The sequence below is a fragment of the Bombina bombina genome, chromosome 6 (genome assembly GCF_027579735.1).
Source record: "Bombina bombina isolate aBomBom1 chromosome 6, aBomBom1.pri, whole genome shotgun sequence".
In the NCBI taxonomy this organism is placed as follows: Eukaryota; Metazoa; Chordata; class Amphibia; order Anura; family Bombinatoridae; genus Bombina; species Bombina bombina.
In genome coordinates this window covers 979,012,229-979,036,463 of record NC_069504.1, presented here as the reverse complement: position 1 = coordinate 979,036,463, position 24,235 = coordinate 979,012,229, and the positions used below count along the sequence as shown (strand labels likewise).

The 24,235-nt window shown below is 35.3% G+C and overlaps 1 protein-coding gene across 1 annotated transcript in view; it reads left to right on the top strand.

Moving 5' to 3' along the window:
- The first annotated feature begins 19,367 nt into the window (after positions 1–19,367).
- The window catches only part of MGAT4B (alpha-1,3-mannosyl-glycoprotein 4-beta-N-acetylglucosaminyltransferase B), a 798,965-nt gene continuing 794,097 nt past the window's right edge, over positions 19,368–24,235 (top strand). Inside the window, exon 1 of the mRNA XM_053718640.1 lies at positions 19,368–19,673. Within this exon, the coding sequence (XP_053574615.1) occupies positions 19,577–19,673 (97 nt within the window). The 5' untranslated portion in view covers positions 19,368–19,576. The remainder of the gene's footprint in view (positions 19,674–24,235) is intronic.

Here is a 24,235-nt window from a genome sequence, read left to right as displayed (position 1 = left end):
GAAACTTTAATGTCTGGAAGGTCACTCATTAATGAAAACACAGCTTTTCTGCTAAATCCTTAAGAATAGAAATATCTACTCTTCAAGGGGTGAAAGATAGTATCTTATAGTTTTGCCTACTCTTAAAAATAAAATAAATAGTTGACCCAGATATAAAACTCAGACAATTAGTTAACTTCAATAGAGGACGAATTTTAACGCAAAATAATTTGGGAGGAAATCTAGTTTCAACTCAAGGAGTTGGGAGGAATATCTCCTTGTTACCGCAATAATCTCACTTTATCACCACTCACAATAAACTTCTATTTTTCTCGCATACACTATCTAATTGGTTAACTACCCTTCACTCACTAGAAAACACATCAATTTTGAATTTTTTGACTTTTTATCCCCTGGGCTCCTGTAGCCCCTAGACACTAGGCTTTCACCTCTTCTCACTGGCACAACCTCACTTTTTCTTAATTGTATAAACATATCACCACTTATATCACACACAAATTCCCCCCCCCCCTTTTTTTTTTTTTTTTTTTTTTTTCTCTCTTCTTCCCTTTCTTGCGGCACTTTCGTAATTCACATTCACGCGGTACATGGATAAATACCTTTCAAACTCGCCAAAAAATCCTTCTCCAAATATGACAGGCAGGCACAGAGATAGGAAACTCAAGAATACATTAGAACCAGTCGTTGAACAAGTACCAACAATACCAGAAAATCTTAATATGCAGACATTAGTGACCAATATCGCGGAGGCATTAGCCCCTAAATTTGAAACACTTAAAACTGACATTAAACATGATATTTCCTCTTTAACTCAGGAAGTGAGGCAGTTTTCAAATAGACTGCAAGAAGTAGAACAGAGGGTCTCGGACCTAGAAGATCAAGCAGGTACACATAGCACTAAGATTGAGATCTCAGCAAAAAGGGTACAAAAAATCATGGACAGGCTAGAGGACCTTGAAAACCGTTCAAGACGGAATAATTTAAGAATAATTGGCCTCCCTGAAAGTAAACAATTTGAAAAGCTTGACATTTTTATATCCGACACTCTCACTAAAGCGTTAAAAATCCCTTCCACATACCCTCTGATTATAGTTGAGAGAGCCCATAGGATAGGCCCCCCACGTCTAGAGGGTAACAGTAGCAGCAGAAATCGACCAGTAATTGCTAGGCTACTTAATTATAAGGATAAAGAACTACTGTTACAGTACTCTCGAAAGAACCAGCCAATCATGATAGAGGGTAATAAAATTATGATTTTTCAGGACTTTTCGGCGGATACTGCCTTAAAGAGACGGGAATTAGCCCCGATTTGCTCCAAATTCATACAACAAGGGTATAGGGCGGTTCTGATCTATCCCTCAAAACTGAAAGTGGTACTAAATGGAATAACACATATTACTGAAGATGTCCAAATTGCTGAAAATCTTTATAAGACTCTAGATACATAAACATAGATGATAATTTTATGGCTAATGGCTTTAATTATGTGGATTTATCTTGTATTTTTGTTTCTTTCTTATTGCGTCAATTATGAAGACAAATGTATGATGATGGCAGTCATGGGGGAAAATGTAACCCCCTCCCCTCCCCCCCCCTTCCCTGTGGGGATTGTTTTTTTTTTTGTTTTTTTTTCTCCCCTCTCCTGCCCTCCCTCCAATATCTTCCTGGCTTCCCCCCCCCCTACATTTTTCTAATTCTCTTTCTTTTTCCTTTACATTTTAGAGAAATATGACATATAAATCTGAAAAATTTAAAATTGTATCATGGAATGTGGGGGGAATTTCTTCTCCTATTAAACGTAAAGCAATTCTATCACATCTACGGAAAGCCCAGACCGATATTGGTTTAATACAGGAAACTCATTTAAATTTAGAGGAATCATTAAAATTGAAATCATCCTGGGTAAAAGAAGTTCTTGTCGCCCCGAGTGTAGGGAAGAAAAGGGGAGTTGCAATACTTATAGGAAAAAGACTTCAAGTGGAGATTCTAGACTCTGAGGCTGACCCCGGGGGGAGGTATGTCCTGGTTAAGTTGAAAATAGGTCAGACAAAATACACAATCTGCAATGTCTATGGTCCAAATAAAAACGATCCTGAATTTTGGGACGTACTACAAGCAAAGCTCCTTCTAAGTACTGAAGGACATTTAATTTTGGGGGGGGATTTTAATATGGCCCCCCAATGTCCCATAGATAGACTCAGAAGAAATAATAAGCCTCTGAAACAGAAAAAAGATAATCTTGACTCTAAAATAATTAATAACATTAAACAGATCCTCTCGGTGCGTGACATCTGGAGATATCAGAATCCTGATATTCAGGATTTCACCTGTCTATCTAAGGCCCACAAAACATTATCTAGGATCGACTTGTTTTTAATTGGGGATCATTTAAGCTCTACAATGGTTAAAGCTGAGATAATGCCTATTTTTCTCTCGGACCACGGGCCCATCACTCTTGAATTTAACTTTACTCAATCTAGATCAAAGACCCTGCGATTTTTTTTTCCTTACTATTTCTATTCTGAGTTAAAATTCAAAGAATGGCTCAGGAACAAATTCAAGGAATATGCCCAATTTAATAGTAATTATGTGGAACACACAGATATCTTCTGGGAAACTGCTAAGGCAGTCCTCAGAGGGGAAATTATGGCATATTCCGCCATTCAAAATAAGAGAAGAAAGGCAAGAGAAAAGGAAGTGAGCCATTCATTGATTAATTCCTATAATCTTTATTTACTGGAAAGAACACCCCTCAATTGGGCAAGATACATGCGGGCTAAGGCAGTGAGAGATACTTTTCACTTAACGCAGGAAACATATAGCGAGCTTAGACTACAAGCCAAACTGCACAAATTTGGCAATAAGTCTGGCAAAATGTTAACTAAACTAATTAAGAATGAGAATAAAAAACCTAATATTGATAAAATCCAGCAGAATGGGAAGCTCTTAACTAAATCGGAAGAAATCTCAAGTGTGTTCCATCAGTATTTCCAACAACTCTACACTAGTAAGGAGTTCGATACAGATAAAGCGATAGAATTTTGTAATAAAATTATTTTTCCCACGGCTACCCCTGAGGAGATTGCCGGACTTAATGCACCTATTACACAGGAAGAAATCAGAATAATAATTACCAAACTTCCTCTAAATAAGGCGGCTGGCCCGGATGGATTGCCTAACGAGTTTTACAAAATCTTATCATCAGAGATAGCTCCCTACCTGGGCAATCTTTACAATGATATTTTTATCAATCATAAACAGACTTCGTCTTCCTTCGCATCTTCACTTACCGCTCTGATCTTAAAAGAGGGGAAGGATCCTGCAAGTAAAGAGTCTTATAGACCTATTGCATTGTTAAATTCAGACTATAAAATACTTTCCTCAATTTTAGCAAGAAGGCTTCAGTCTATCTTATCTACGGTAGTCCATCCGGACCAAGCCGGCTTTATCAATAATCGTAACTCCTCAGCAAAAATCAGAGAACTGCTGGTTACTATGGAATATATTCAAGGAACATCTGCTCAAGGGGTGGGGAGGGAGGACTCCCCTGATATGGCCATTTTATCAATTGATGCGGAAAAAGCTTTCGATTTAGTAATCCATAAACATATAATTTTTTCTTTATCAAGGTTTGGGATTGAGGGCAATTTTCCTAAGTTTGTAGAGAACTTATACAATCACTCTTCTACATGCCTGATTATTAACAATGATATTTCTCCTCCAATTGTATTGAAGAGGGGCACTCGCCAGGGCTGTCCTCTCTCCCCGCTCCTTTTCGATTTAACCATTGAACCCGTAGCAATGGAAATTAGGCGCTCGCTGGAAGGTATAAAAATTCGAAACCATGAAATAAAAACAGGATTATATGCGGATGACCTGCTTATATATCTTTCTAACACAGCAGAAAACATCCCTAAACTCCAGCAGATTACTGATCATTATGGGGCATTCTCAGGATACAAAGTAAATGCTATAAAATCTGAACTAATTTGGCTCAGAAAAAATAGGACCAGTATTGCAAATGTATCTTATAAAGTAGTAACGGAATCAATGAAATACTTAGGAATTAAAATCCCAATTAATTTAAAAGACCTTTATAAAGAAAACATAACCCCAATTTTAGCATATATCAAAGGAAGGCTTAAAACTTGGCAAAGCCTACCTCTCTCAATATCCGGCCGCACAGCACTATTTAAAATGGTTCTCCTCCCAAAATTGCTATACATTTTACAGAATGTCCCATTAATTCTATTTGAGAAAGATATACGATTGTTAAATTCATCAATTCGACAATTTATTTGGCAGGGAAAAAGATCTAAGATAGCCCTCTCTAAATTAACATCACCAAGAGAGATGGGAGGCTTAGCATTACCAAATTTAAGATTTTATAATCTATGCTTCTTAGTCCGCATAGTAGCAGATTGGTTTTACAACAAGAACTATGTTCTAAATAATGATCTTGAGTCCAATATTTGCGATCCGTATTCACTATTAGCCCTGGCACATTTGGAACCTAGGGACCTCCCAACAAGTATTAAGGAATTTAAATTTATTTTGAATCCGCTCAAAGCATGGTCTAGACTAACTAAACTTCTCTCAATATGTCCTAAAGCATCAAAATACCTTCCCATAATCAGAAATCCGAATTTCCAACCAGGCTTAGACTCAACTGTTTTTAACAGATGGCACAACAATGGTCTGGACAGAGTTATATATCTAATTGATCGGGACAGAAAGTGTATCAAATCCTTTGAAGAGTTGAAGAACGAATTTAATTTGCTAAATAAAGATTTTTTCGCATACCTACAGATAAGACATTATACAGCTGATCTTATACAGAAGATTGGCTGGAGTTGGACTTTGGGCACCTTAGAAACGTGGTTAACAATAACTAAAAATTCCTCTATGTCCATCGCTCCATGTTATTATATGCTGAGCTCCAGTAAGGCTGGCCCGCTAGTGGAGAACCTGGCTCTGATCTGGAATAATTTAATTCCACATAGTAACATAGAACCTAAAATTATTCAACTTTCACTGAACAAAGTAATAAAAACAACTCTTTCTTCTAATTGGCGAGATGCTCACCTGAAACTTTTGCACAGGGCATACTTCACTCCGGAAAGAGGCCTCAGAGTCCGAAACCCTGAATTTAATAAATGTCCTAAATGTTCTTACTTAGCTGCGGACCTAATACACATGTTTTGGTATTGCCCTAGATTGAGGAATGTATGGAGTAAGCTGGAGTATTGGCTAAAAAATATACTTAAAATTGAGCTGATAGCCCTCTCATTATTTCAGATTATATTCTGTCTAAAACCTCAAGAGGGACGTCAGCCTAATGAAAAATTAGTAAATTTATCTATCTTAGCTACCAGATATCTGATATGTATGAAATGGAAACAGAGGGCAATACTAACCATTTCAGAAATTAGGAATCACCTAAAGAAACAATGTGTCTTAGAACAAAAAAACACTAATATAGACAATGAACTTGATGTAAAGAAATTTTTCCATAAATGGGCGCCATTTATTAAGATTTTTCCTGAAAGAGAAATCGATTATTTGATCGCTCCATTTAAGAACTCGGAATTAGTATTATTAGGTATTTGGTGACCCGCGGAGGGTTAGAGTAACTTAAGGATTCCTCCCTTTCCTTTCTTCTCTTCTCCCTTCTTGTCCATTTCCTACCTTCCCCCCTCCTTCTTTTCTTCCCCCCCCCCCCCCTCCCCTGGGTTTTTTTTTTTTTTTTCCCCTCAGTTTTGGTTGTTTTGCCTTGGTTCAAAAGAAAGGGGGGAAGGGAAAAAAGACAGAAAAAAACCATATTCCAACAATGAGTTATTGAAAGATAGACAGACTGCTTAGTACAGCCAATTGGGTATATGATATGTAACATATACTTTATTTTTGATTGACTGTTACTGTCTTCTTTTACTTATTATTTTCTTGTTGTTACTTTGTTCTAGTAAATTTTAATATTATGTTTTCATGTGATTATGGAATTGTACTCATTGTTGGATGTAAATAAAGTGATATAAAAAAAAAATTGCATGCTCTATCTGTATCATGAACATTTAATTTTGACTTTACTGTCCGTTTAAGAAGCAGCAGTTGCGAGAAGGATCTAACTAAGGTGGTTGACAGCCCCTGCTCTCGCACGATTAGTTAAACAAGAACAATGGAGGGCTGCACAAACAATAAATGTGCAGCTGCAATAATAAATGTGGGCAGTGGATGATGTGTCGCTACCAGATATCTCAAAATAAATCTAGTTCCCATTTTGCTACAGGACTTGAGATGTCACATCATTCACTGTGTTTGCCTGGGATGTAAACTACTCTCTTGCTTTCAATCAAATATGGAGAAGAAAAGCTGCTGATATAAAAGCTTAGATTAAAGGGACATGAAACCCAAACATTTTCTTTCATGATTTAGGTAGAACATACAATTTTAATCGACTTTCCAGTTTATGTCTATTATCAAATTTGCTTCATTCTCTTAGTATCATTTGTTGAAGGAGCAGAAATGCACTACTGGTTTCTAACTGAACACATGGGTGAGCCAATGACCATCAGTATATATTTGCAGCCACCAATCAGAAGCTAGAACCTAGGTTCTTTGCTGCTCCTGAACTTATTTAGATAAACCTTTCAGCAAAGGATAACAAGAGAAGGAAGCAAATAAAAAAAAAATAGAAGTAAATAGGAAAGTTGTTTAAAATCACTTGCTCTTTCCGAATCATGAAAGAAAATATTTGAGTTTCATGTACCTTTAAATCATCAAAATCAATATTCCTTACTTCATTATTATTACAAGGCAGAATAAGCACTTTGGCCATGTTAAAGCATGTTGTACGGTAAAACATACTACTTTCATACACTGAAAGTGAGTTTTTGCTGCTTCCATGAAAACTGTGTTGAAAAAATCAGAATCAATATTCCTCTGTAAAGTGTTGTATTGTGCAAGTGAGAATAATCACTTCTGGCATGTTAAGTCATGTTGTATGTTACATGATAAATGTTAAAAGGTATACCTGAGATGTTGCTGTGCTGAGATTGTCAGTCATTTCGCCACATTTAATTGAAAGCAAAAGAGCAGCTACTTTCCAGGCACATACAGAAGTAAATGCTGTGACATCTCAAGTCCTTTAGCAAAATGGGAACTAGATTTATTTTTCTACATATAAAGAAAAAAAAGAATTGTATTTCCAAAAAAACAACAACATTGCACTTCCAAAAAAAACAAAAGTTTATTTAAAAAAAATTGTATTTGAACATTTAGATTTGTATTTGTATGTCACAATTCAATAAATGGTGCCAGTGGATGTTCCTTGCTACTAGCTAGCTCAGGCAGACAGGTTCCCTGCCTGAGAATCTTATGAACTTTCCTTTGGATCAATGGGGATCTATATTTCTTTAATCGAGTTGGGGATTTTGCTGTGATGAATTATATTTGTGAGGCTTTTAATTATAAGAGGAAGAGGCACTGTATCTCTTTTTTTATACTAAATATGGAGATTAGTAAAAGTAATGACAGTAGAACTACTTTGTAGAGATATGCAGCCAAGATTTTTGTTTTGGACAAAAATTTTGTTCTGAATATTCGGGGAAATTTGTTTCCCTGAATATTCGTTGGCTGCACTATTCGGTATTTTAGCTAAACATTAAAACAAATGTAAATGTTTCAAAGCTACAGGTGAAAACTTCTCCTTAATGTGCTCTGGAGAGCGTGCTAATGTAAGTATTAACCTCTTTAAAAAATAAAATAATGAATACTGACAATTTTCATCAGTATTTTTTCATTTTCTTTCATTTTGTTTGTGCATTCATTTGAATATTCGTTTAGTTTAAATCCGATTTTCGTCACGAATGTGCATTCATATGAAAACAAACGTCTCTACTACTTTGTATGTCCTGCTTCACTGACATTAAAATGTTTTTGTTCTACACCTCAAAATCCTACAGTGATTATAAACGTGTATAACATAGTTGCCTTTTGATTACAAACTTGTATAACATAGTTTGAGTTTACCAACATATAAAAATAATAACCAAGGACACTATGCAGCAGTGTAGTCAAGTAGGCAGGTTACATAAGTGCTAACCACAACCAAGGACAGATTCCCAAAGCATTAAAAAGTAAACTGCACACAAAGTGCACAAAATATTAAATATTGTATTATCCAACCTTATCTGTAAACTGACTCACAAATACCATTTCACCAAGTTAGATATATTACTTTATCAATCTGCCTTTCTAATGTGAAGTGCAGGAGACTCCTATGAAGATAAGACCAACAAAGGTCTCATGTCCGGAGATACACCTAAAGGCAGATTCTTACATTGTTGGATCAACAAATTAAGACAATTGACAAGTACGGTATATTTGAATATTATGCATATACCCGTGTATATAGTGTAGAAAACATAGATGTGTAATTGCCACTGTAGTGAAATTAAATAATTATATTTATATTTTTGTTAGGGCATTAACCTTTTAACGCCGTTATGCCGTTCTATTCCGTCATATTTACACTGGGCTTTAAAGCCGTTATGACGGAATAGAACGTCATAACAAACGGCTGTCCTGAAGCCTTCTGTGCTTCAAGGACTTGATCGCGGTCTGGAGGGCGTTCCTAGGGTTGTAGGGACGCCCCCCAGATGCGATTCAATAATTGAAATCTCGCGATCATATGCACGATCGCGTAGTTTCAATTTGTCTACATCGGAACAGGTGTTCCGATGTAGGCACTTTAACCCTGTCACAAAAGGATAAAAAAACCCAGTCTACCAATGGTTCTCTCCTATTGAGGTTATACTCAGATTAAAACCTTGATCAGTATGAGGTAAGTAGAGATTGTAAAAAGAACCACTTAAATTCCTCCTGCAGGATTGTGTGTTATGTGCAAATCCCCTCTTAATATTCAGTATGTGCCTTAGAATCTGTGGCTACTTCCCATTTATTCATCTCCGGCGCATGATGTCAGGTGTGCATGGGAAATGAAGCAAGAAAAAGAAATATAGTGCAGTGTTTTATTAATAACACACTGCTGCATAAACAGGTTGAATAACAATTACTAGATTTAGCCTAACATGTCTGTGAGGTTTATTAATTAGGTTTGTACACTGTGTGAAGGTGCCTTAAAAGGATATGAAACCCCAAATTCTAATTTTGTGATTCAGACAGAGCATACAATTTAAATAAAGTTTCCAACTGACATATCAAATTTGCTTTGTTACCATGGTATTCTTTGTTAAAGAGATACATAGGTAGGTGTCTGTAGCACTACATTGCAGGAAATCTAGTACTCTTGCAAATGGATTACATTTTTGAAAAACTGCTGCCTTATAGCATCCAGAAACGTGCACAATCCTAAGCTGTTTTTTTGCTGGACTGGGTTTATTTCTCATGCATCTGTGTACACTTGTCCAGTGGTTGATGACATCCCTAACATAATTCCAGATACTCTAGAATCCCGGGATATGTTTAATCATTTTCATGTTACTGGGTGACTAAATATGACAAATGTCATTTCTGGTATCAAATTTATCCTCAATGGTTCCACAATGTGAGTAATCAACAGTGTATTGTTACTTATTATACATAAGTAGCAATATAAAGTATGGAATAACCTCAGCCTGGGTTGAGAGCTGATTAAAGGGGTGGCCACAGTTCTTGTCGCCAGAAACCTGAACTCAGTCAAAAATATTTTTAGTATTTGTCATTTTACATGGGAGGCTGCTACAGCATAGGTGACCTGCATATTTCCTTCTAATCTCCCTTGGGGAAAGACATCTAAGATGGTTAAATAATAGGTTCTGTTATTTTCTCCTTTTTATTTCAAAGTGTTTGCTTTGTGCATATGTGTTTGTTAATTCCTTTTGAATATAAATGCACTGCGACTATTTTTCTTTATAATAAATATTCCTTTATTAAGTTTTGCCTATGTTAAATAATTGAACCAAAGAGACAACTATAACAGTAGTGTGTGTTTAGTAAACTTTTGCCAAATTCTGTTTTTGTATTTTTATTAATATTTTAGTCTGGATGTTCTGTAGGATTTCCCATTTAACCCTTCAACAGTGGATGACAACCACATGTCGTCATGAGGGGTGGCATTTTGAAGCTGATTACGGCCCCCACTGCTTACGAGGTGGACGAGGGTTCTGCATTGCCTCGGCTATCCAACATCACCACACATGGACATGGTGACATCATTAACCTGGAGACCAGGAGGTGGTTATAAGAGTTTAAGGGACCTGGATGGGGGGTAAGTATTCAAACTCCTTGATCTCAGCTCCCTTAAGCCCATTTATTTCCCAAGACCCACCTTTTGAAATGGACATGTTTCTATATTCATTTTCTTAATCAATCTTAAAATATGTTACAGTAAAAATATCAAAAACTTTAAAATTGAACTTGCATGGCTCAGAGCATGCAATTTTAAGAAAATGTTCATGTTTTTTTTAAAAAAAGCATATTTAGATATGCTCAGAGCAAAACTGCACTATCAGGAGCTAGCTGGCAATTGGCAGCTTTTTGTCATTGGCTCACCAGGTATATTCAGCTAATGCCAGTAGTGCATTGCTGCTCTGGAGACGATCCCCTTTAAACACAGTTATATGCAGGCAACAGTTCAATAATAAAATGCTCTAACAAGATAGAGCATTTTTGTTTTCTATTTTTATGTCCCTTTTTTTTAAAATTTGAAGTAAAATCAGTGCATAAAATCTAAAAATAAATAAATCCAATGTACTTCTATTATAAAAATGTACTTTGTTCCCATGGTATTCTTTGTTGAAGAGAATACCAATGTAGGGAGTGTGCACGTGTCAGAACTATATAGCAGCAGTTTTACTTTGAGCACTAGATGGAAGCAGTTTGCACGATGTATAACTGATAAAGGGACAGTAAAGTCATAATAAACTTTCATAATTTAGATAGAGTGTGCAATTTTACAAAATGTTTCAATTTACTTCTGCAATCAAAATTGCTTTATCCTCTTTGTATCCTTTGTCAAAGAGTAGGCTCAGGAGCGGTAATGCAACGCTGGGAGCTAGCTGAACACATGAAGTGAGCCAATGACAAGAGGCATAATATATGCAGCCTCCAATCAGCAGCTATCTCCAAGTAGTGCATTGTTGCTCCTCAGCCTACTTAAGTATCCTCTTCAATAAAGTATACTAAGAGATAACAAAAGCAAACTAAAATGTTTTTGAGAATTCCATGTGCTATCTGAATAAATCATGATAGTTTAATATGACTTTACTGTCCCTTTAAAAGAATGCTAGCGAAACTGCTTCCATGTAGTGCTCCAGATATGTGCCTGCTCATGAGCCTACCTACCTGCTTTGGAACAAAGTATACCAAAAACCTATGTAAATGTAATAGTAGACTAGTAATAGTTTGTTTTAATTGCACACTGTATCTGAATCCATGTATACTTGGTGTTTCTGTAGCAGTGTATAGTTTTGCTGATCTTTAATAGCATTGTGCTGCTTTTCAGACTCCTAACCAAGCCCCAAAGTATCAGATGTAGACAGATTCCTGCTGCTCCTGTTTGTCTAATGGGTCTTTTCCTATGCATGGGAAGGGGGTTGTCGGCTATTCCTGCTTTCCCAGCCCCTTTCACTGGGTGTCCCAGCCTAACCTCATTAATAATGCTAAAATGGGAGTTTTTAAAGGGACAGTTTACTCAAAAAATTTCTCCCCTTTAATTTGTTCCCAATGATCCACTTTACCTGCTGGAGTGTATTAAATTGTTTACAAGTAGCTCCTTTACCCTTATATTGGCATTTGAAATTGTTGATTTAGCATGTGGTATCCCCACCTATTCTGAAAGTTTGTGGCCGCGCGTACCAACTATAGATAAGCTTCATAAACACAGCCAGCAGAATAAATTACAATCCCAGTGGGATAAAGCAGAGATAAGGTAATAAAATGTTGATTTTCCATTGTTCTCTCAAAGTACTGGTGATTGTTTTAAGGACAGATATAAGATAAAGAAGCAGGTATATGTGCACAATGTGATACAGTAATGAGATCTAATTATACCTACAAGCTCAACCCATTTTATTAGGTTGTGGCTTCAAAACACAAAATCAGAGCTTTAATATACAGAAATAAACCTTAAAAAGCAAATCTCATACATTTTATACTCTGCAGCTGGTAAAAAAAGCAATTGTAAACACATTAAGGGAAAAACTATTTTATAGTATACTGTCCCTTTAAGTACATTTTTAAAAGGTTTTATACTGGATTTTAATATCAGTATCTGTGCATATTCTTCTTTATAGAAGTGTCTATTACATGCAGTTATATATAAATGGGTGTAAACTGTCCCTTTAAGCATTTGTCTTCCAATACAATGTAATGAATTAGAGCTTCAGTTTAAGTATTTACCACTAGGAAAAAAGCCAAATGACAGCTACCCATCCCCCCCCCCCCCCCAACACTTTAGCAATCAGGGTAACTATCATACACTTGAATCAGTCATTGAGATATGAGATTCAGATATTTACTACAAATCTTCTTATTGCAAAATTCATGTATGATAGTAATATTTGGAGTTAACAAATGCTGCTAGCTTGCCAGACATTCTATTCTTAGCAAATCTAATTATACATGCACTACAGTGAAACTATTAATTTTGCACCTTATGATACATTATTTATGAGTGTTCCTTTAGTGTATTACTTAAAATGAAATATTTTTTTTTGCATTATATTTTTCAGTCTAATGTATAAAATAAATGGAAACAGATACACATGTATTTATAAATTGATTTGCTACAGGCTAAGACAATTTCAGAAAACAGCGACATTTCTAGACTTAATATCATTTAGTCAGTCAGCAGAACATCATATACTGATTTAAACTCCTAAGCTGTGTGGGTGGGGGTGAGAAGCATCTATTCTTGAAGTGTGTGTGGGAAAGGAGAGGTGAAATGTGCACCTGATTCTGGTGTCAGAGGGATGAAAGGAAAATGCTTCTGATGTCTGTACAAGGAGTAAGAGATGAATAAATTAGATAGGAAGGATGCAGACTGTAGCAGCATTTAGGTTTAATGACAAGAATGGTTGAGTTTAATTTATATAAGTAGTGTTCTATTATATTTAGAGCTATGTTCCAGTCATTATTCAATTATTTCTAAATCAAGCTTATTACAAAAATGAACCCTTGAACAAATAAGAACAATATTTATACAGTTTACCTCTCCATAAATCTGGCTTTTACACTAACATTTTTTACTTCCATTAACAAAATGTATAATTGAACAAAAGAGCTGATTTGGCTTTTTTTTCTGTGATGAAAGTGCAAAAATTCTACTTCGGTTTAGTTCATTGCAGTAGAGTTCAATCTTGCAACAAATTGCAGCTGGGAAAAAAACTAAAATTATTTTTGCAAAAAGACAAACAAAAAAATAAAAATAGCCAGTTACCTAAATTATTATTATTCCTAAAGTCTGTAGAGAAATCAACATTTCATATTACTTTAGAGTGATATTCAGTACCAGATTTATGATATTATTTTTATGTGGTATATTTATGTTATCGTGTAATATGAGATATATGTAGGGTTTGGTCCTCATAAATGGAACCTATAGATTTTTTTTTTTTGGTGTCTCAGTGATTTATGCTTCCTGTCATCTGCTGTGTCATGAGCATATACTACCTTCTATTCCTATTCCCCCCATGATTGTAGAGAGGCTGGATTTCCAGTACATATAATTTATGTCTGTAGGCGGTTGATTACCAATTGCATTTCATGGCTAGTCTGGCAAGAGCCAGCGTGAGTAAACATTGTGCTAGATTGCCAAATGAGAAATCTTGCCTTGTGTTGTATATTTTCTTGGTTTAGAGTTTTCTGGCAGGACTGTAATAAATTCAAGACTTTGCATTATATTCACTTGTTTATAAGGTGTTGATATATTTTGCACCCTTGTACTTTCAGTATACACTATGTGTATTTGTGTGATAGCAGCTACTTCAGTAATTTGTGGGTTAGATTTGCTTTGCTAATTCTGTGCTAAATTAAGTGCCTGTGTGTTGTAGGGTTGCTACATCAGCCATGTTAAAGGGACATTGTACACTACATTTTTCTTTGCATAAATGTTTTATAGATGATCCATTTATATAGCCCATCTGGGAGTGTTTGTGTAAAAATATATTGTTTTGCTTATTTTTAAGTAACGTACTAATTTTCAGAAGCCCCTAGGTTTTAGACGAATAGTGATGTCTACAGATTCCTGTGGCTCCTGTTTGTATACAAAGCACAGAATGAAAGGAGCACCAGCCAGGAGTGTTAAAACAAATAATTTTTATTATTAGACTAAAAGCCTGGAGGCACAGACTAAAAAACATGCATGTGCACAAATGGAGGTCAGCAAAACTAGCTACAGTTGACGCGTTTTGGCAGATGCCGTATTCAAAGCTGCTAGCACTGTAAGGTAAAACTGTTATTTAAAACCACAAGCCACCTCCTATTGGTCAATTAATTAATGTGATAATTTACACCAAATACGCTTACAATACATAGCGTCTTAAAGTAACAGTACATAGATCCACACAGTACATAATACAATCCCACAAACCAATAGATATATATATATGTGATACGTCTTGCACAATGTCAAACCAAAGCCTTTGCTCCTAATGTGGTCACCTATCCAGAGTACCTCCACATATTGTGTGAATTATCATAAGATCAAATGGCCTTGATACTTCATAGTATTTTTGGGGTATATTATATGGCTTGTCCTGCTTAAAGTATAAGGGGGTAAGGACATGTATGTCGATATTTAAGTCACTAACTAGAACATCTATATATCAGACTGAATAAGGAATAAGGAATGTTTAACCTATCATTATAAGCGTATAAGGCTATTATATTATTTGAAAGGTTACTTAAATTATCCTGCTTGAAAATTAAGCCATTGAAGCCCAAAACATATGATAACTGATAACTGTTTCTGCTGTAATAGTGAAGATAGACAGGAACATGAGATTTAAAAAAAAATGCTCTTAAAGGAAAAAGTTGACTACAATGTCCCTCTTAGGGGTCGATTTATCAAAGGCTTCGCAAGGCTTTTGACCCACTACGGCTGCAGGTTCTCGCAAGAGAACCTGCACACCGTATTTAACAAGCAGCAGTCATCAGACTGCTTCTTCCCTAATCTTTCGCCACCTCTAAATTGGCGAAATTCAATCTCCTGACAACTCCTGTCTGCATGTGATTGACTGTGCGCGGGCAGGAGACGGGATTGCACACGAGCGCAAAATAGCGCTCGTGTGCAATGCTGAATTCCGCACAGGCAATTCAACCCACCAGAGGCAAGCTGCGGCGGACATTGGCGCGTAAGTGCACCCCTGTCCGTCTCAGCTTGATAAATCGCCCTCTAAGTCTTTTTGTGTGTTTAAAGGTGTGTGACAATGAAATCTCTTTAATTACTTGGTCTTTGTGTAGAGAAACATCACTTCTTTGTGCCAGAGATAGTGAGTAGAGGTCTTTAATATAATATGCAGTATTGTGTTACTAATCTCATATCTTTATATTGATATTGAATCTAAGCATTCACTGTTTATGTTGCTGCTGGTGACAATGTGATGTCACTGAACCCTTGTATTATAAGTATAATGTGTTTCTGAATAGGGCAACACTGTAATGAAACTGAACCTGTGTGTTTATAAATATGTAGATACAGGTTATTCCTTTTTATGGAAATTGTTTTCTGGATGTATGTGTTCTTTTGTGTCAGCTTACTGGTTCTAATTACATTTTTTTGGCAGCAATTAAAATAATATGTATGATATTCGCTTGGCTACCCATTGCTCATTTCTGTTATTAGATTACTGACCCGTTATTAGATTATAATACAGCATTACATAAATTAAATTAATTTCCCAGTGTCAGGGAAGTATTGATTATACACAAAATCCACTATGGTGGCAAGGGGTTTAAAATAGATAAAAGCATCCAGGTATGCCAAATCTTAACCCCCCCCCAAAAAAAAAAAAAAAACCTAACATATATTAGAGTTTCTTAATGCATTATATGTGAATCAGAATAAACTCACATAAGTGTGTTATTAAACAGAGCCAAATACAAAATCACTGTCTATATTCAACACATTGCTTAGTTTATAACACAACCCACATACCACAGGCATATGTCTTAAGATTTCCTATCTCATCAAGGAGCAACCAGTTTCAATTGCAAAGTCTGGCCACTTGGCAACACTACATTTTTTGCACTGTGGGTAGATGCATTAAACCTGACAAATATGATATGTTTATAGCACAATTAAAAATTAGGTGTATAGGGAAAAGAACTTGAAATACAGTCACCAATCATATTCTCTACAGACAATAGGGTAAATAAATGCTCACAACCCAATTATCCAACAATTGACTAAAGAACTAAGGGCTAATTTATAAGTGGAGTGCTAATTTATCGTGTGCCCGTAAACAGGCAAATTAGCCCGTTTACAGGTGCAGGGTAAATAACCATCCATTACAAGTGAATGGTTATTGCTACCGCGAGCTCCGATCTCTGGTTAATTTTCTAAATGTCCTCCAATTGCCCCCAAATTTCAGTGTAGTGTTTGTTTTTAATAAAAATAAAATGTAGCATTTTTTTAAAAATAACTGCACAATTGCATGCGCTGGTTTTACGAGTGGAGCGCAAATATCAGGCTTGCAAAAGCGCATTTTTGCACTCCGCTCGTAATCTAGCCCTAAATATGCATCATGTTGCACTGGGATGTATATTTTCCAGAAATGGTATTAAAATTTCACGTGACCTAGACAACATCCTCCACAAATGTGTGCCATTTCTGAAAACCAGTGTTGTACATAAGGGGTTAAATGGACAGTTTTGCAAGAATGGTATACATTAGCAAGGACACTAGATGGCAGCACTATTTCTTGTGATGTAGTGCCCCACACATGTGCACGGTACCTATCTAGATATCTTTAACAAAGAATAACATGAGAATTAAGCAAATTTGATAATAGAAGTATATTGAAAACCTGTTTCTAAAAGTGCATTCTCTTTCTGAATCATGAAAGAAAAAATGTGGGTTTCTTTAAACCTTCCAGGGTAGTAAGATCCCAAACAGCTTTAAATAAAAGTAACCTGTACCTTTACAGTCATGTAGAATAACACAAAAACACAAATTAAAACCTGTTTCATGTCTACTAATATTTTTTTTGGGACACTATAAAATTTGTGTTTAGTTTTTGCAGCTTTGTGTGACATGTAATAATAAACACTTCCTTGTGAATATGGTATCTCAATATTTAACAATCTGGGTAATGGTTATGCATTATTTATAATGATTGATGGCTTCTTTTGTTTGAGTTTGTGGTGACCACAGGTACCACATTCAGTTACTATACATGTGATGTTCAAGTTCCATTGTTTTGTTGCATTTCTTTAAAGGGACACTGAACCCAAATTTTTTCTTTTGTGATTCAGATAGAGCATGAAATTTTAAGCAACTTTCTAATTTACTCCTACTATCACATTTTCTTTATTCTCTTGGTATCTTTATTTGAAATGCAAGAATGTAAGTTTAGATGCCGGCCCATTTTTGGTGAACAACCTGGGTTGTCCTTGCTGATTGGTGGATAAATTCCTCCAACAATCAAAAAGTGCTTTCCAGAGTTCTCAACCAAGAAAAAAAGCTAAGATGCCTTCTTTTTCAAATTAAGATAGCAAGAGAACGAAGAAAAATTGATAATAGGAGTAAATTAGAAAGTTGCTTAAAATTGCATGCTCTATCTGAATCATGAAAGAAAAAAATATGGGTTCAGTGTCCCTTTAAATCGTTCCTTTTGCACCTCCAAACCTCAAAGCTACTACTTTTTAAGGTTTACATGTTAATTTCTCTACACAGAGCACTGACAGCAGAAATGGATGAAAAATGGGAATTACATTTTTTTTTTTTTAAAAATGACAGGAATAGATAATAGAATAATAGGTTACCCACCAAGATCCCCTGCATGTTTTATGTTTAGCTTGTGGTCAACATTCGCACCCCACAATTTTATATTTTATATTATAGAACTACCACTGTTTTATTGCCTTTTTTAATAGATCTGAAATATCCATGGTTTTATATTGTATTTTGTTGTTTCCTCTGTTACCTGTTTTAATGACCCTGGTCTTTGTCTTAACTGTGAGTGGGGAATATTTTTTTTCTTCTTCCAGTAATGACACTCAGTCCTAAGATTGTGAATGTGTTTTTTATGTAGTGTTTAGCTGGTACTTCTGTCATTTATAATGTCATTGTATGGATTTGTAATATTAGTACTTTTATCAAAACTAAGAGAGTATGGAATGTTTTATCTGGCATCTCAGTAAGAACATATAAATCTGTTATAGGTATATTTAGATGTTTGTGGTGTAAGGTATATATGGTCTGGGACCTCAGTAATTACATATTATATTATATATGCATAACTGGATGGTTAATGTAAGGACTGTGTCAGATACATATTTTCTCTAGGATAAAATGGTATAAGAACGTTTGTGCTTCTGTTGTGTATTTTTAATCTGAATGTTCTATAGTAACATTTTTATATTAGAGGTAAAGCTGCATATTTAGCTCTGTCTAGGTCTAGGCAATGACATTGAATCAATAGATCCAATTACAGTGTTTTTCCTCTGACATCCCAGTAAGATTGTGAGTATTTCATACTTCATTGTGTGAAGTGTATTGTAGCTACCTTTGCAGTGACGTTAGGTGCATGTAATGATTTTGTGCCTTTGCACGTTTAGCAGCCAGCACATTATGTAAGGACATTGCCCTTTACTCAGACATGAGGGCAGTGTGATTTTACTGAGGTAAATTCTGCTACAGCTAAGTGGTTGCTTATGTGGTATTTTAGCTGCTACGTTGGTCATTATATTAGCTATGAGTTTGTATGTGGCTGTGCTTATACAAATGACAATGTGATTGAGTCTCATGGAGTCTGTCCAGTTATTCTAGTCTGCCTAATTAAGATGTTATTTCATAGAGCTCGTTTACACCTATTCACAAGGAGAAATCAGTAAATCCCTATATGAGACATCCCATCCTCTCTGTAGGTGGTGAAACACGGACATTATTCATAGGCAGTACGCAGCAAAAAATAATAAAATAGATCATGTATGTGGATTGATAGTCCCCATTCAGTGTGGTCTTGTGCTGTTTTTGTCTCCCAAGCAGTAAGGACTTTGTGCTTTGCGCTGAGGTAATGCTCTGAATGTTGCTGTGCTAGAGGGCAGGGGAGTACAGCGGGAGCGCGCTATGTGATCAAGCGCATCGCGTCCCCTCTAGTCTCACCGCCCTCTCAGCAGCCCCCGGAGCGCGTGACCCGGAAGTATAGCGGACACGAGCATCAACAAGCGCGCCTCCGTGCGCTTTTGACGAGGCCGTGCGCAGTGTTCGTTCAGTGTATCTCTTCATTCTACCCCTATATCGGTTAAAGACCTGCGGACACAGAGACACCGGATACCTTTCCTCACGATATCTTATCCCCGTCCCGGACATGCAGCCGCCCCCGCCTAGGCTGAGGAGCAGAAGGAGGATGAGATGAGGCTCCGCAATGGCACTTTCCTGACTCTGCTGGCATTCTGCTTTTGCGTCTTCCTGTCCCTATCCTGGTACACTGCATTCAGCGGGCAGAAAGGTGAGAAAAGGCGGTGGTCTAGCACTACTAACTCAGTCTTCCCAAGAGGTCTCAATGCCTTGCGGTCCTTTCTGGCCACCAAGGGGTTAAAGCATCCTTTAAATATGTGCAGCCTTCATGACCCATAGACTGGTGTGCAAGCATGACTTCCTTCCTATTAGTCGTATCCAGTAGCCACTCTTGTGAAATATTAGTGATGGGCATAACCCAGTTTATTAGGAACCAAGTCATTGTCACTGCAAACTGTTGATGGATACTTAGGATGCTTTGGAAAGATTTTAAAACAGTGATTAATTCATTGCAATATGAATTAATCACTACTTACAATGTGATTCTTACAATATGGTTAGAACACATGGTATTGTGATGCTTGTAGTAATTATTATATATGTATATAGTGATATTACCAGCTTTTAATATATTGCTATTTAAAATGAATAACCCTTTCCATGGTTATTGTCCCATTGATGATTTTGGCTGTTAAAGTTTTGTGCACCTAGGTTGATGGACTAGTGAATTTGTTTAAAAGAAAGATTTGGCTAAGAAATTTACTGTTTGTACCCTATAATTTCATAGACCATCTAAAAATAGCTCTGTACATTTCACTTTGTTTTATATTAATTATGACATATTGCACAATACATCACCTCCATCTCTTGTTATTTATAGTCATCATCTTTTTGTTTGTTTAGTTTATTATGAAAGTGTAAGTCCTGAGTGATGATGGCATTTTACAAGACCATTTGAAAGTCAATCATTTGTCAATGCCATTCAAGAGGCCACCAATGACCCTTCTTGGTTGTTTATGCTTTTTTTTTTATTTATTTTTTTATCTTGATTTGATATGAAGGTGTCCTTGGTCTCTGAACTAATTTCTAAACCTTAAATTGTTTGTTTTATCTGGCTATTGTACAAGTGTTTATAGTGCACACTGCACACCCACCTTCATGTATTCTTCTCAAATATTTTTTTGTGACGTTACCCTGATTCAGTTATAAAGTGATACCCCAAATGGAATTGTATAATGTTCATTAAATGGAGAAAAAAAGCTAAATTAATTAAGATGTGATCATATACAGAATGTTTAAAAAAATGATTTAGCGTTATAAACCTTATAATATTTGTAATTTTGCACGCGTCAATTTTTTGTGACATTCACTTTCAGGTGCTGTGACACAAAAGTATGTTCAGACACTCCTGTTGAACATACTCAACCACTGGGTTGCTAAATTGATATGAAACTTAAGCGCCTTCAGGATATTGAGTACCTACATACCTTTTAAAAATAATGGGAAGGATTGTATATGTTTATAAGTATATATGCATGTATTTGTGTGTGTGAATATATATATATATATATATATATATATATATATATATATATATATATATATATATATATATATATATATATATATATATATATATATATATAATCTCAATATTATGTTTGCATGCATCAATATGATACAATCTATGTAGGATTCAGTAAATTATTTTAAATAGGAATATATAGAGAAAAATAAAAAGTTAGGAACAAGGCCTACACTTTTATTTATTTTATAAATATTTTATTTTTAAACAGAAAAGAAAATTAGAATTACTATTGGATACAATTAGTAATACAGAAATAAGCTAATATAACAAAGAGAGAGAAAAATAAATACATTTCAAGACAAAATATGCGCTTAGAACATTCCCAATGTGCATAAACACAATATTCCAAGAAACAACTGACTAGTTTAAAAAAAAAAAAGAAATTTTAGCAATCCATAAGTAAACCTCCCCCCAGCAATACCGTACCATTTCTTTTCTGACAACTGTTTCTCAACAGGCAGCATTTCCTACTATTAGATCAGAGTTACAATTTTAGGAGTTGTTGCTTCTCAATAGTCTGCATGACTCTTACATTTCAAATACATTTTTCAACCTCTGCTATTATGCATAGGTGATAATAAGCGACGCATCAGATAAGACCTAGAGAAATTGAAGAAAATGCATGTATCTTCCCCTCCTTTCATATCTGAAATGTACCCTTGTTCATTGCCATTCTATACTTTCTTGAACCTTGCTTTGTATCATGTTGCCTGGATAATGTAAAGTATTCTCTCTTTATCTCTTCTTCCATCAGATGTTTATTCATCAAGACTTTTACTTTCCTATCTTGGTCTGTGTGTCAATACAATTTTGGAATTTAATGCTTCACTGCAACTGTTTTAATTCATTCAACCATTGTGCTTGAATGATGAGGTATTTTTAATCTATTTTCTTTATTAGCACATACTAACACGTTGCAACCAAAGAAAATGTCAAAGTGACACATACTGTACTTTCCATATTTATTTGATCTTGCAATTTCCACCACTGGCAATAGTTATTTTTAAAATTCTGACATGAGCTGGGAACAAACTATTAAATTGCTGCCTTACATTTTTTTAAATCTATTATTAGACTTATCAAGAAGCCAATTTATTTATATGTAAAATACTCTGCTATTTTTAGACTTAAACAATTTTAACTAGTGATAAAATCCTGTATTTCCCACTATCCTGTTTAAAAGAAAAGCTTAGGACTGGACTTGCAAATCCCATACATACTTAAATGTAATTTGTCCATAAAGAACCTATTATTACTGCTTTTAATGGGCTTTAAACTCCAATTGTAATTTCCCATAAAATGTTTAATTATGGACAATTAGAAAAACAAATGCTTTGCTGTACACTTTAATGATTGATTTTGCTTTATTTTCCTGCAATTGAACTCTAGAAATTGTAGTGATTCCACTCCCCCAACAAATCTGGAGTGCATTGGTTGAAATACAGAACCTTGACATTCCTACACGAAACACAATGGTTAGTTAATATGTGCAGAAGCTTTTTAAAATCTGTCTCTAACTGGTCACTGCAAAGGAAGTAAGATAAATAACCTTCAAGAGGCTTCTGGTTTCCTGGTACTACAAAACACATTTTTCTATCAAAATACCTGGTTTTAAAAATGCTTTTAAATTCTTTATTTTGCATTCTGAACTTTAGCAATACAATTAATAATTTTTACTGCATAATTTAAAACTTGACATCAATGTCCCTTTACAGGCATTACAATACATATGTTAATATGTAAACTGTTTACATATTCTCTCCAAATTTTCTTCCATACAACCTCATTACTTTCTTATTTTGAATGTAATGGAACCTTGTGTATGTCTGTTATGCTTATTTTGTCTGTCTACTGCTGCTTATTCCAGAATATTAAAGGAATGTCATATGCAAAACATTTTTATCATGCCTATGAAAAAGCAGCAATAAGGAGTTTACATTGAAATATGTTTGTACACCTGATACTGAACTATCAAATGAACTCTGGATGAGAGGGACAACTTCCACAGTATTGGTGGAGAGGGGTACACCTGTAAGCATGTAAGCAAGAAGCAGATAAAGGGATATTCTAACCAAAATTGGAAACCACATGGGTGCATTTCGGTATTTAACAAAAGCAGTTTTGTAATATACATGCATTAGCAAAAATGCTTTTAATAAAAGCTATAGCTGTTTCAAAAGTGTATTTAAGTATGCACTGTGCACCAGCATTTTAAACACAGCACTTGCTAATAGAGCCTAAGGTGTCTGTACCATCTGTTAATGACTCAATCTGATAATTGCTGACATGATGCAAGCCCCACTGATGATCTGAGCATCTGCAGTATTTAAAATGTGGGTGCAGTGACAATATCTAGCTATGCTTCACGTGCACTTGCAGAGGAAAATGTTAACACCAAAACAGTGATAGCTTTTACTAGAGGCATTTTTGCTAATACGTGTATATTGCTAATATGTTTTTATTCAAACATGTAATTAATCTATGTGAATTTACATTTTCACTGGAATGTCCCTTTAACCTTTAAAGGTACATAAAACCCAAAACATTTATTTTGTGATTCAGACAGAGGATGCAATTTAAAAAAAGGTTTCCAATCTACTTCTGTTATCAATTTTGCTGCATTTCCATGTTATACTTTGTTGAAGAGATACCTAGGTAGGTTTCTGGCTCCATCTAGTGCTCTTGCAAAACTGCTACCATATAGTGCTCCGGACACTTTCATGCTCTTGAGTTTTTTAAAAAAAAGATACAAAGTGAAACAAAGCAAATTTGAGAAATAGAAATAAACAAGAAAGTTGTTTTCAAACTGTATGTTCTATCTGAATCATACAAGAAACATGGGATTCATGCCCTTTTAACAAAGCAAAACCCATATAAAATAAACAAATAAAAATACATGCTACATTTTAAACAGATTTGTTGACCCTTGATTTAAAAGTTTTTTTTAAATGGATTAATAAATAATATTTTTATTATTTTTTATCTTTGCTATATGGCAAGTCATGTGAGTGCCTTTACCTGGTCTTTCTATATACAGGTAGCCCTCAGTTTACGCCGGGGTTAGGTTCCAGAAGGAATGGTTGTAAATCGAAACCGTTGTAAATTGAAACCCAGTTTATAATGTAAGTCAATGGGAAGTGAGGGAGATAGGTTCCAGGCCCCTCTCAAAATTGTCATAAGTAACA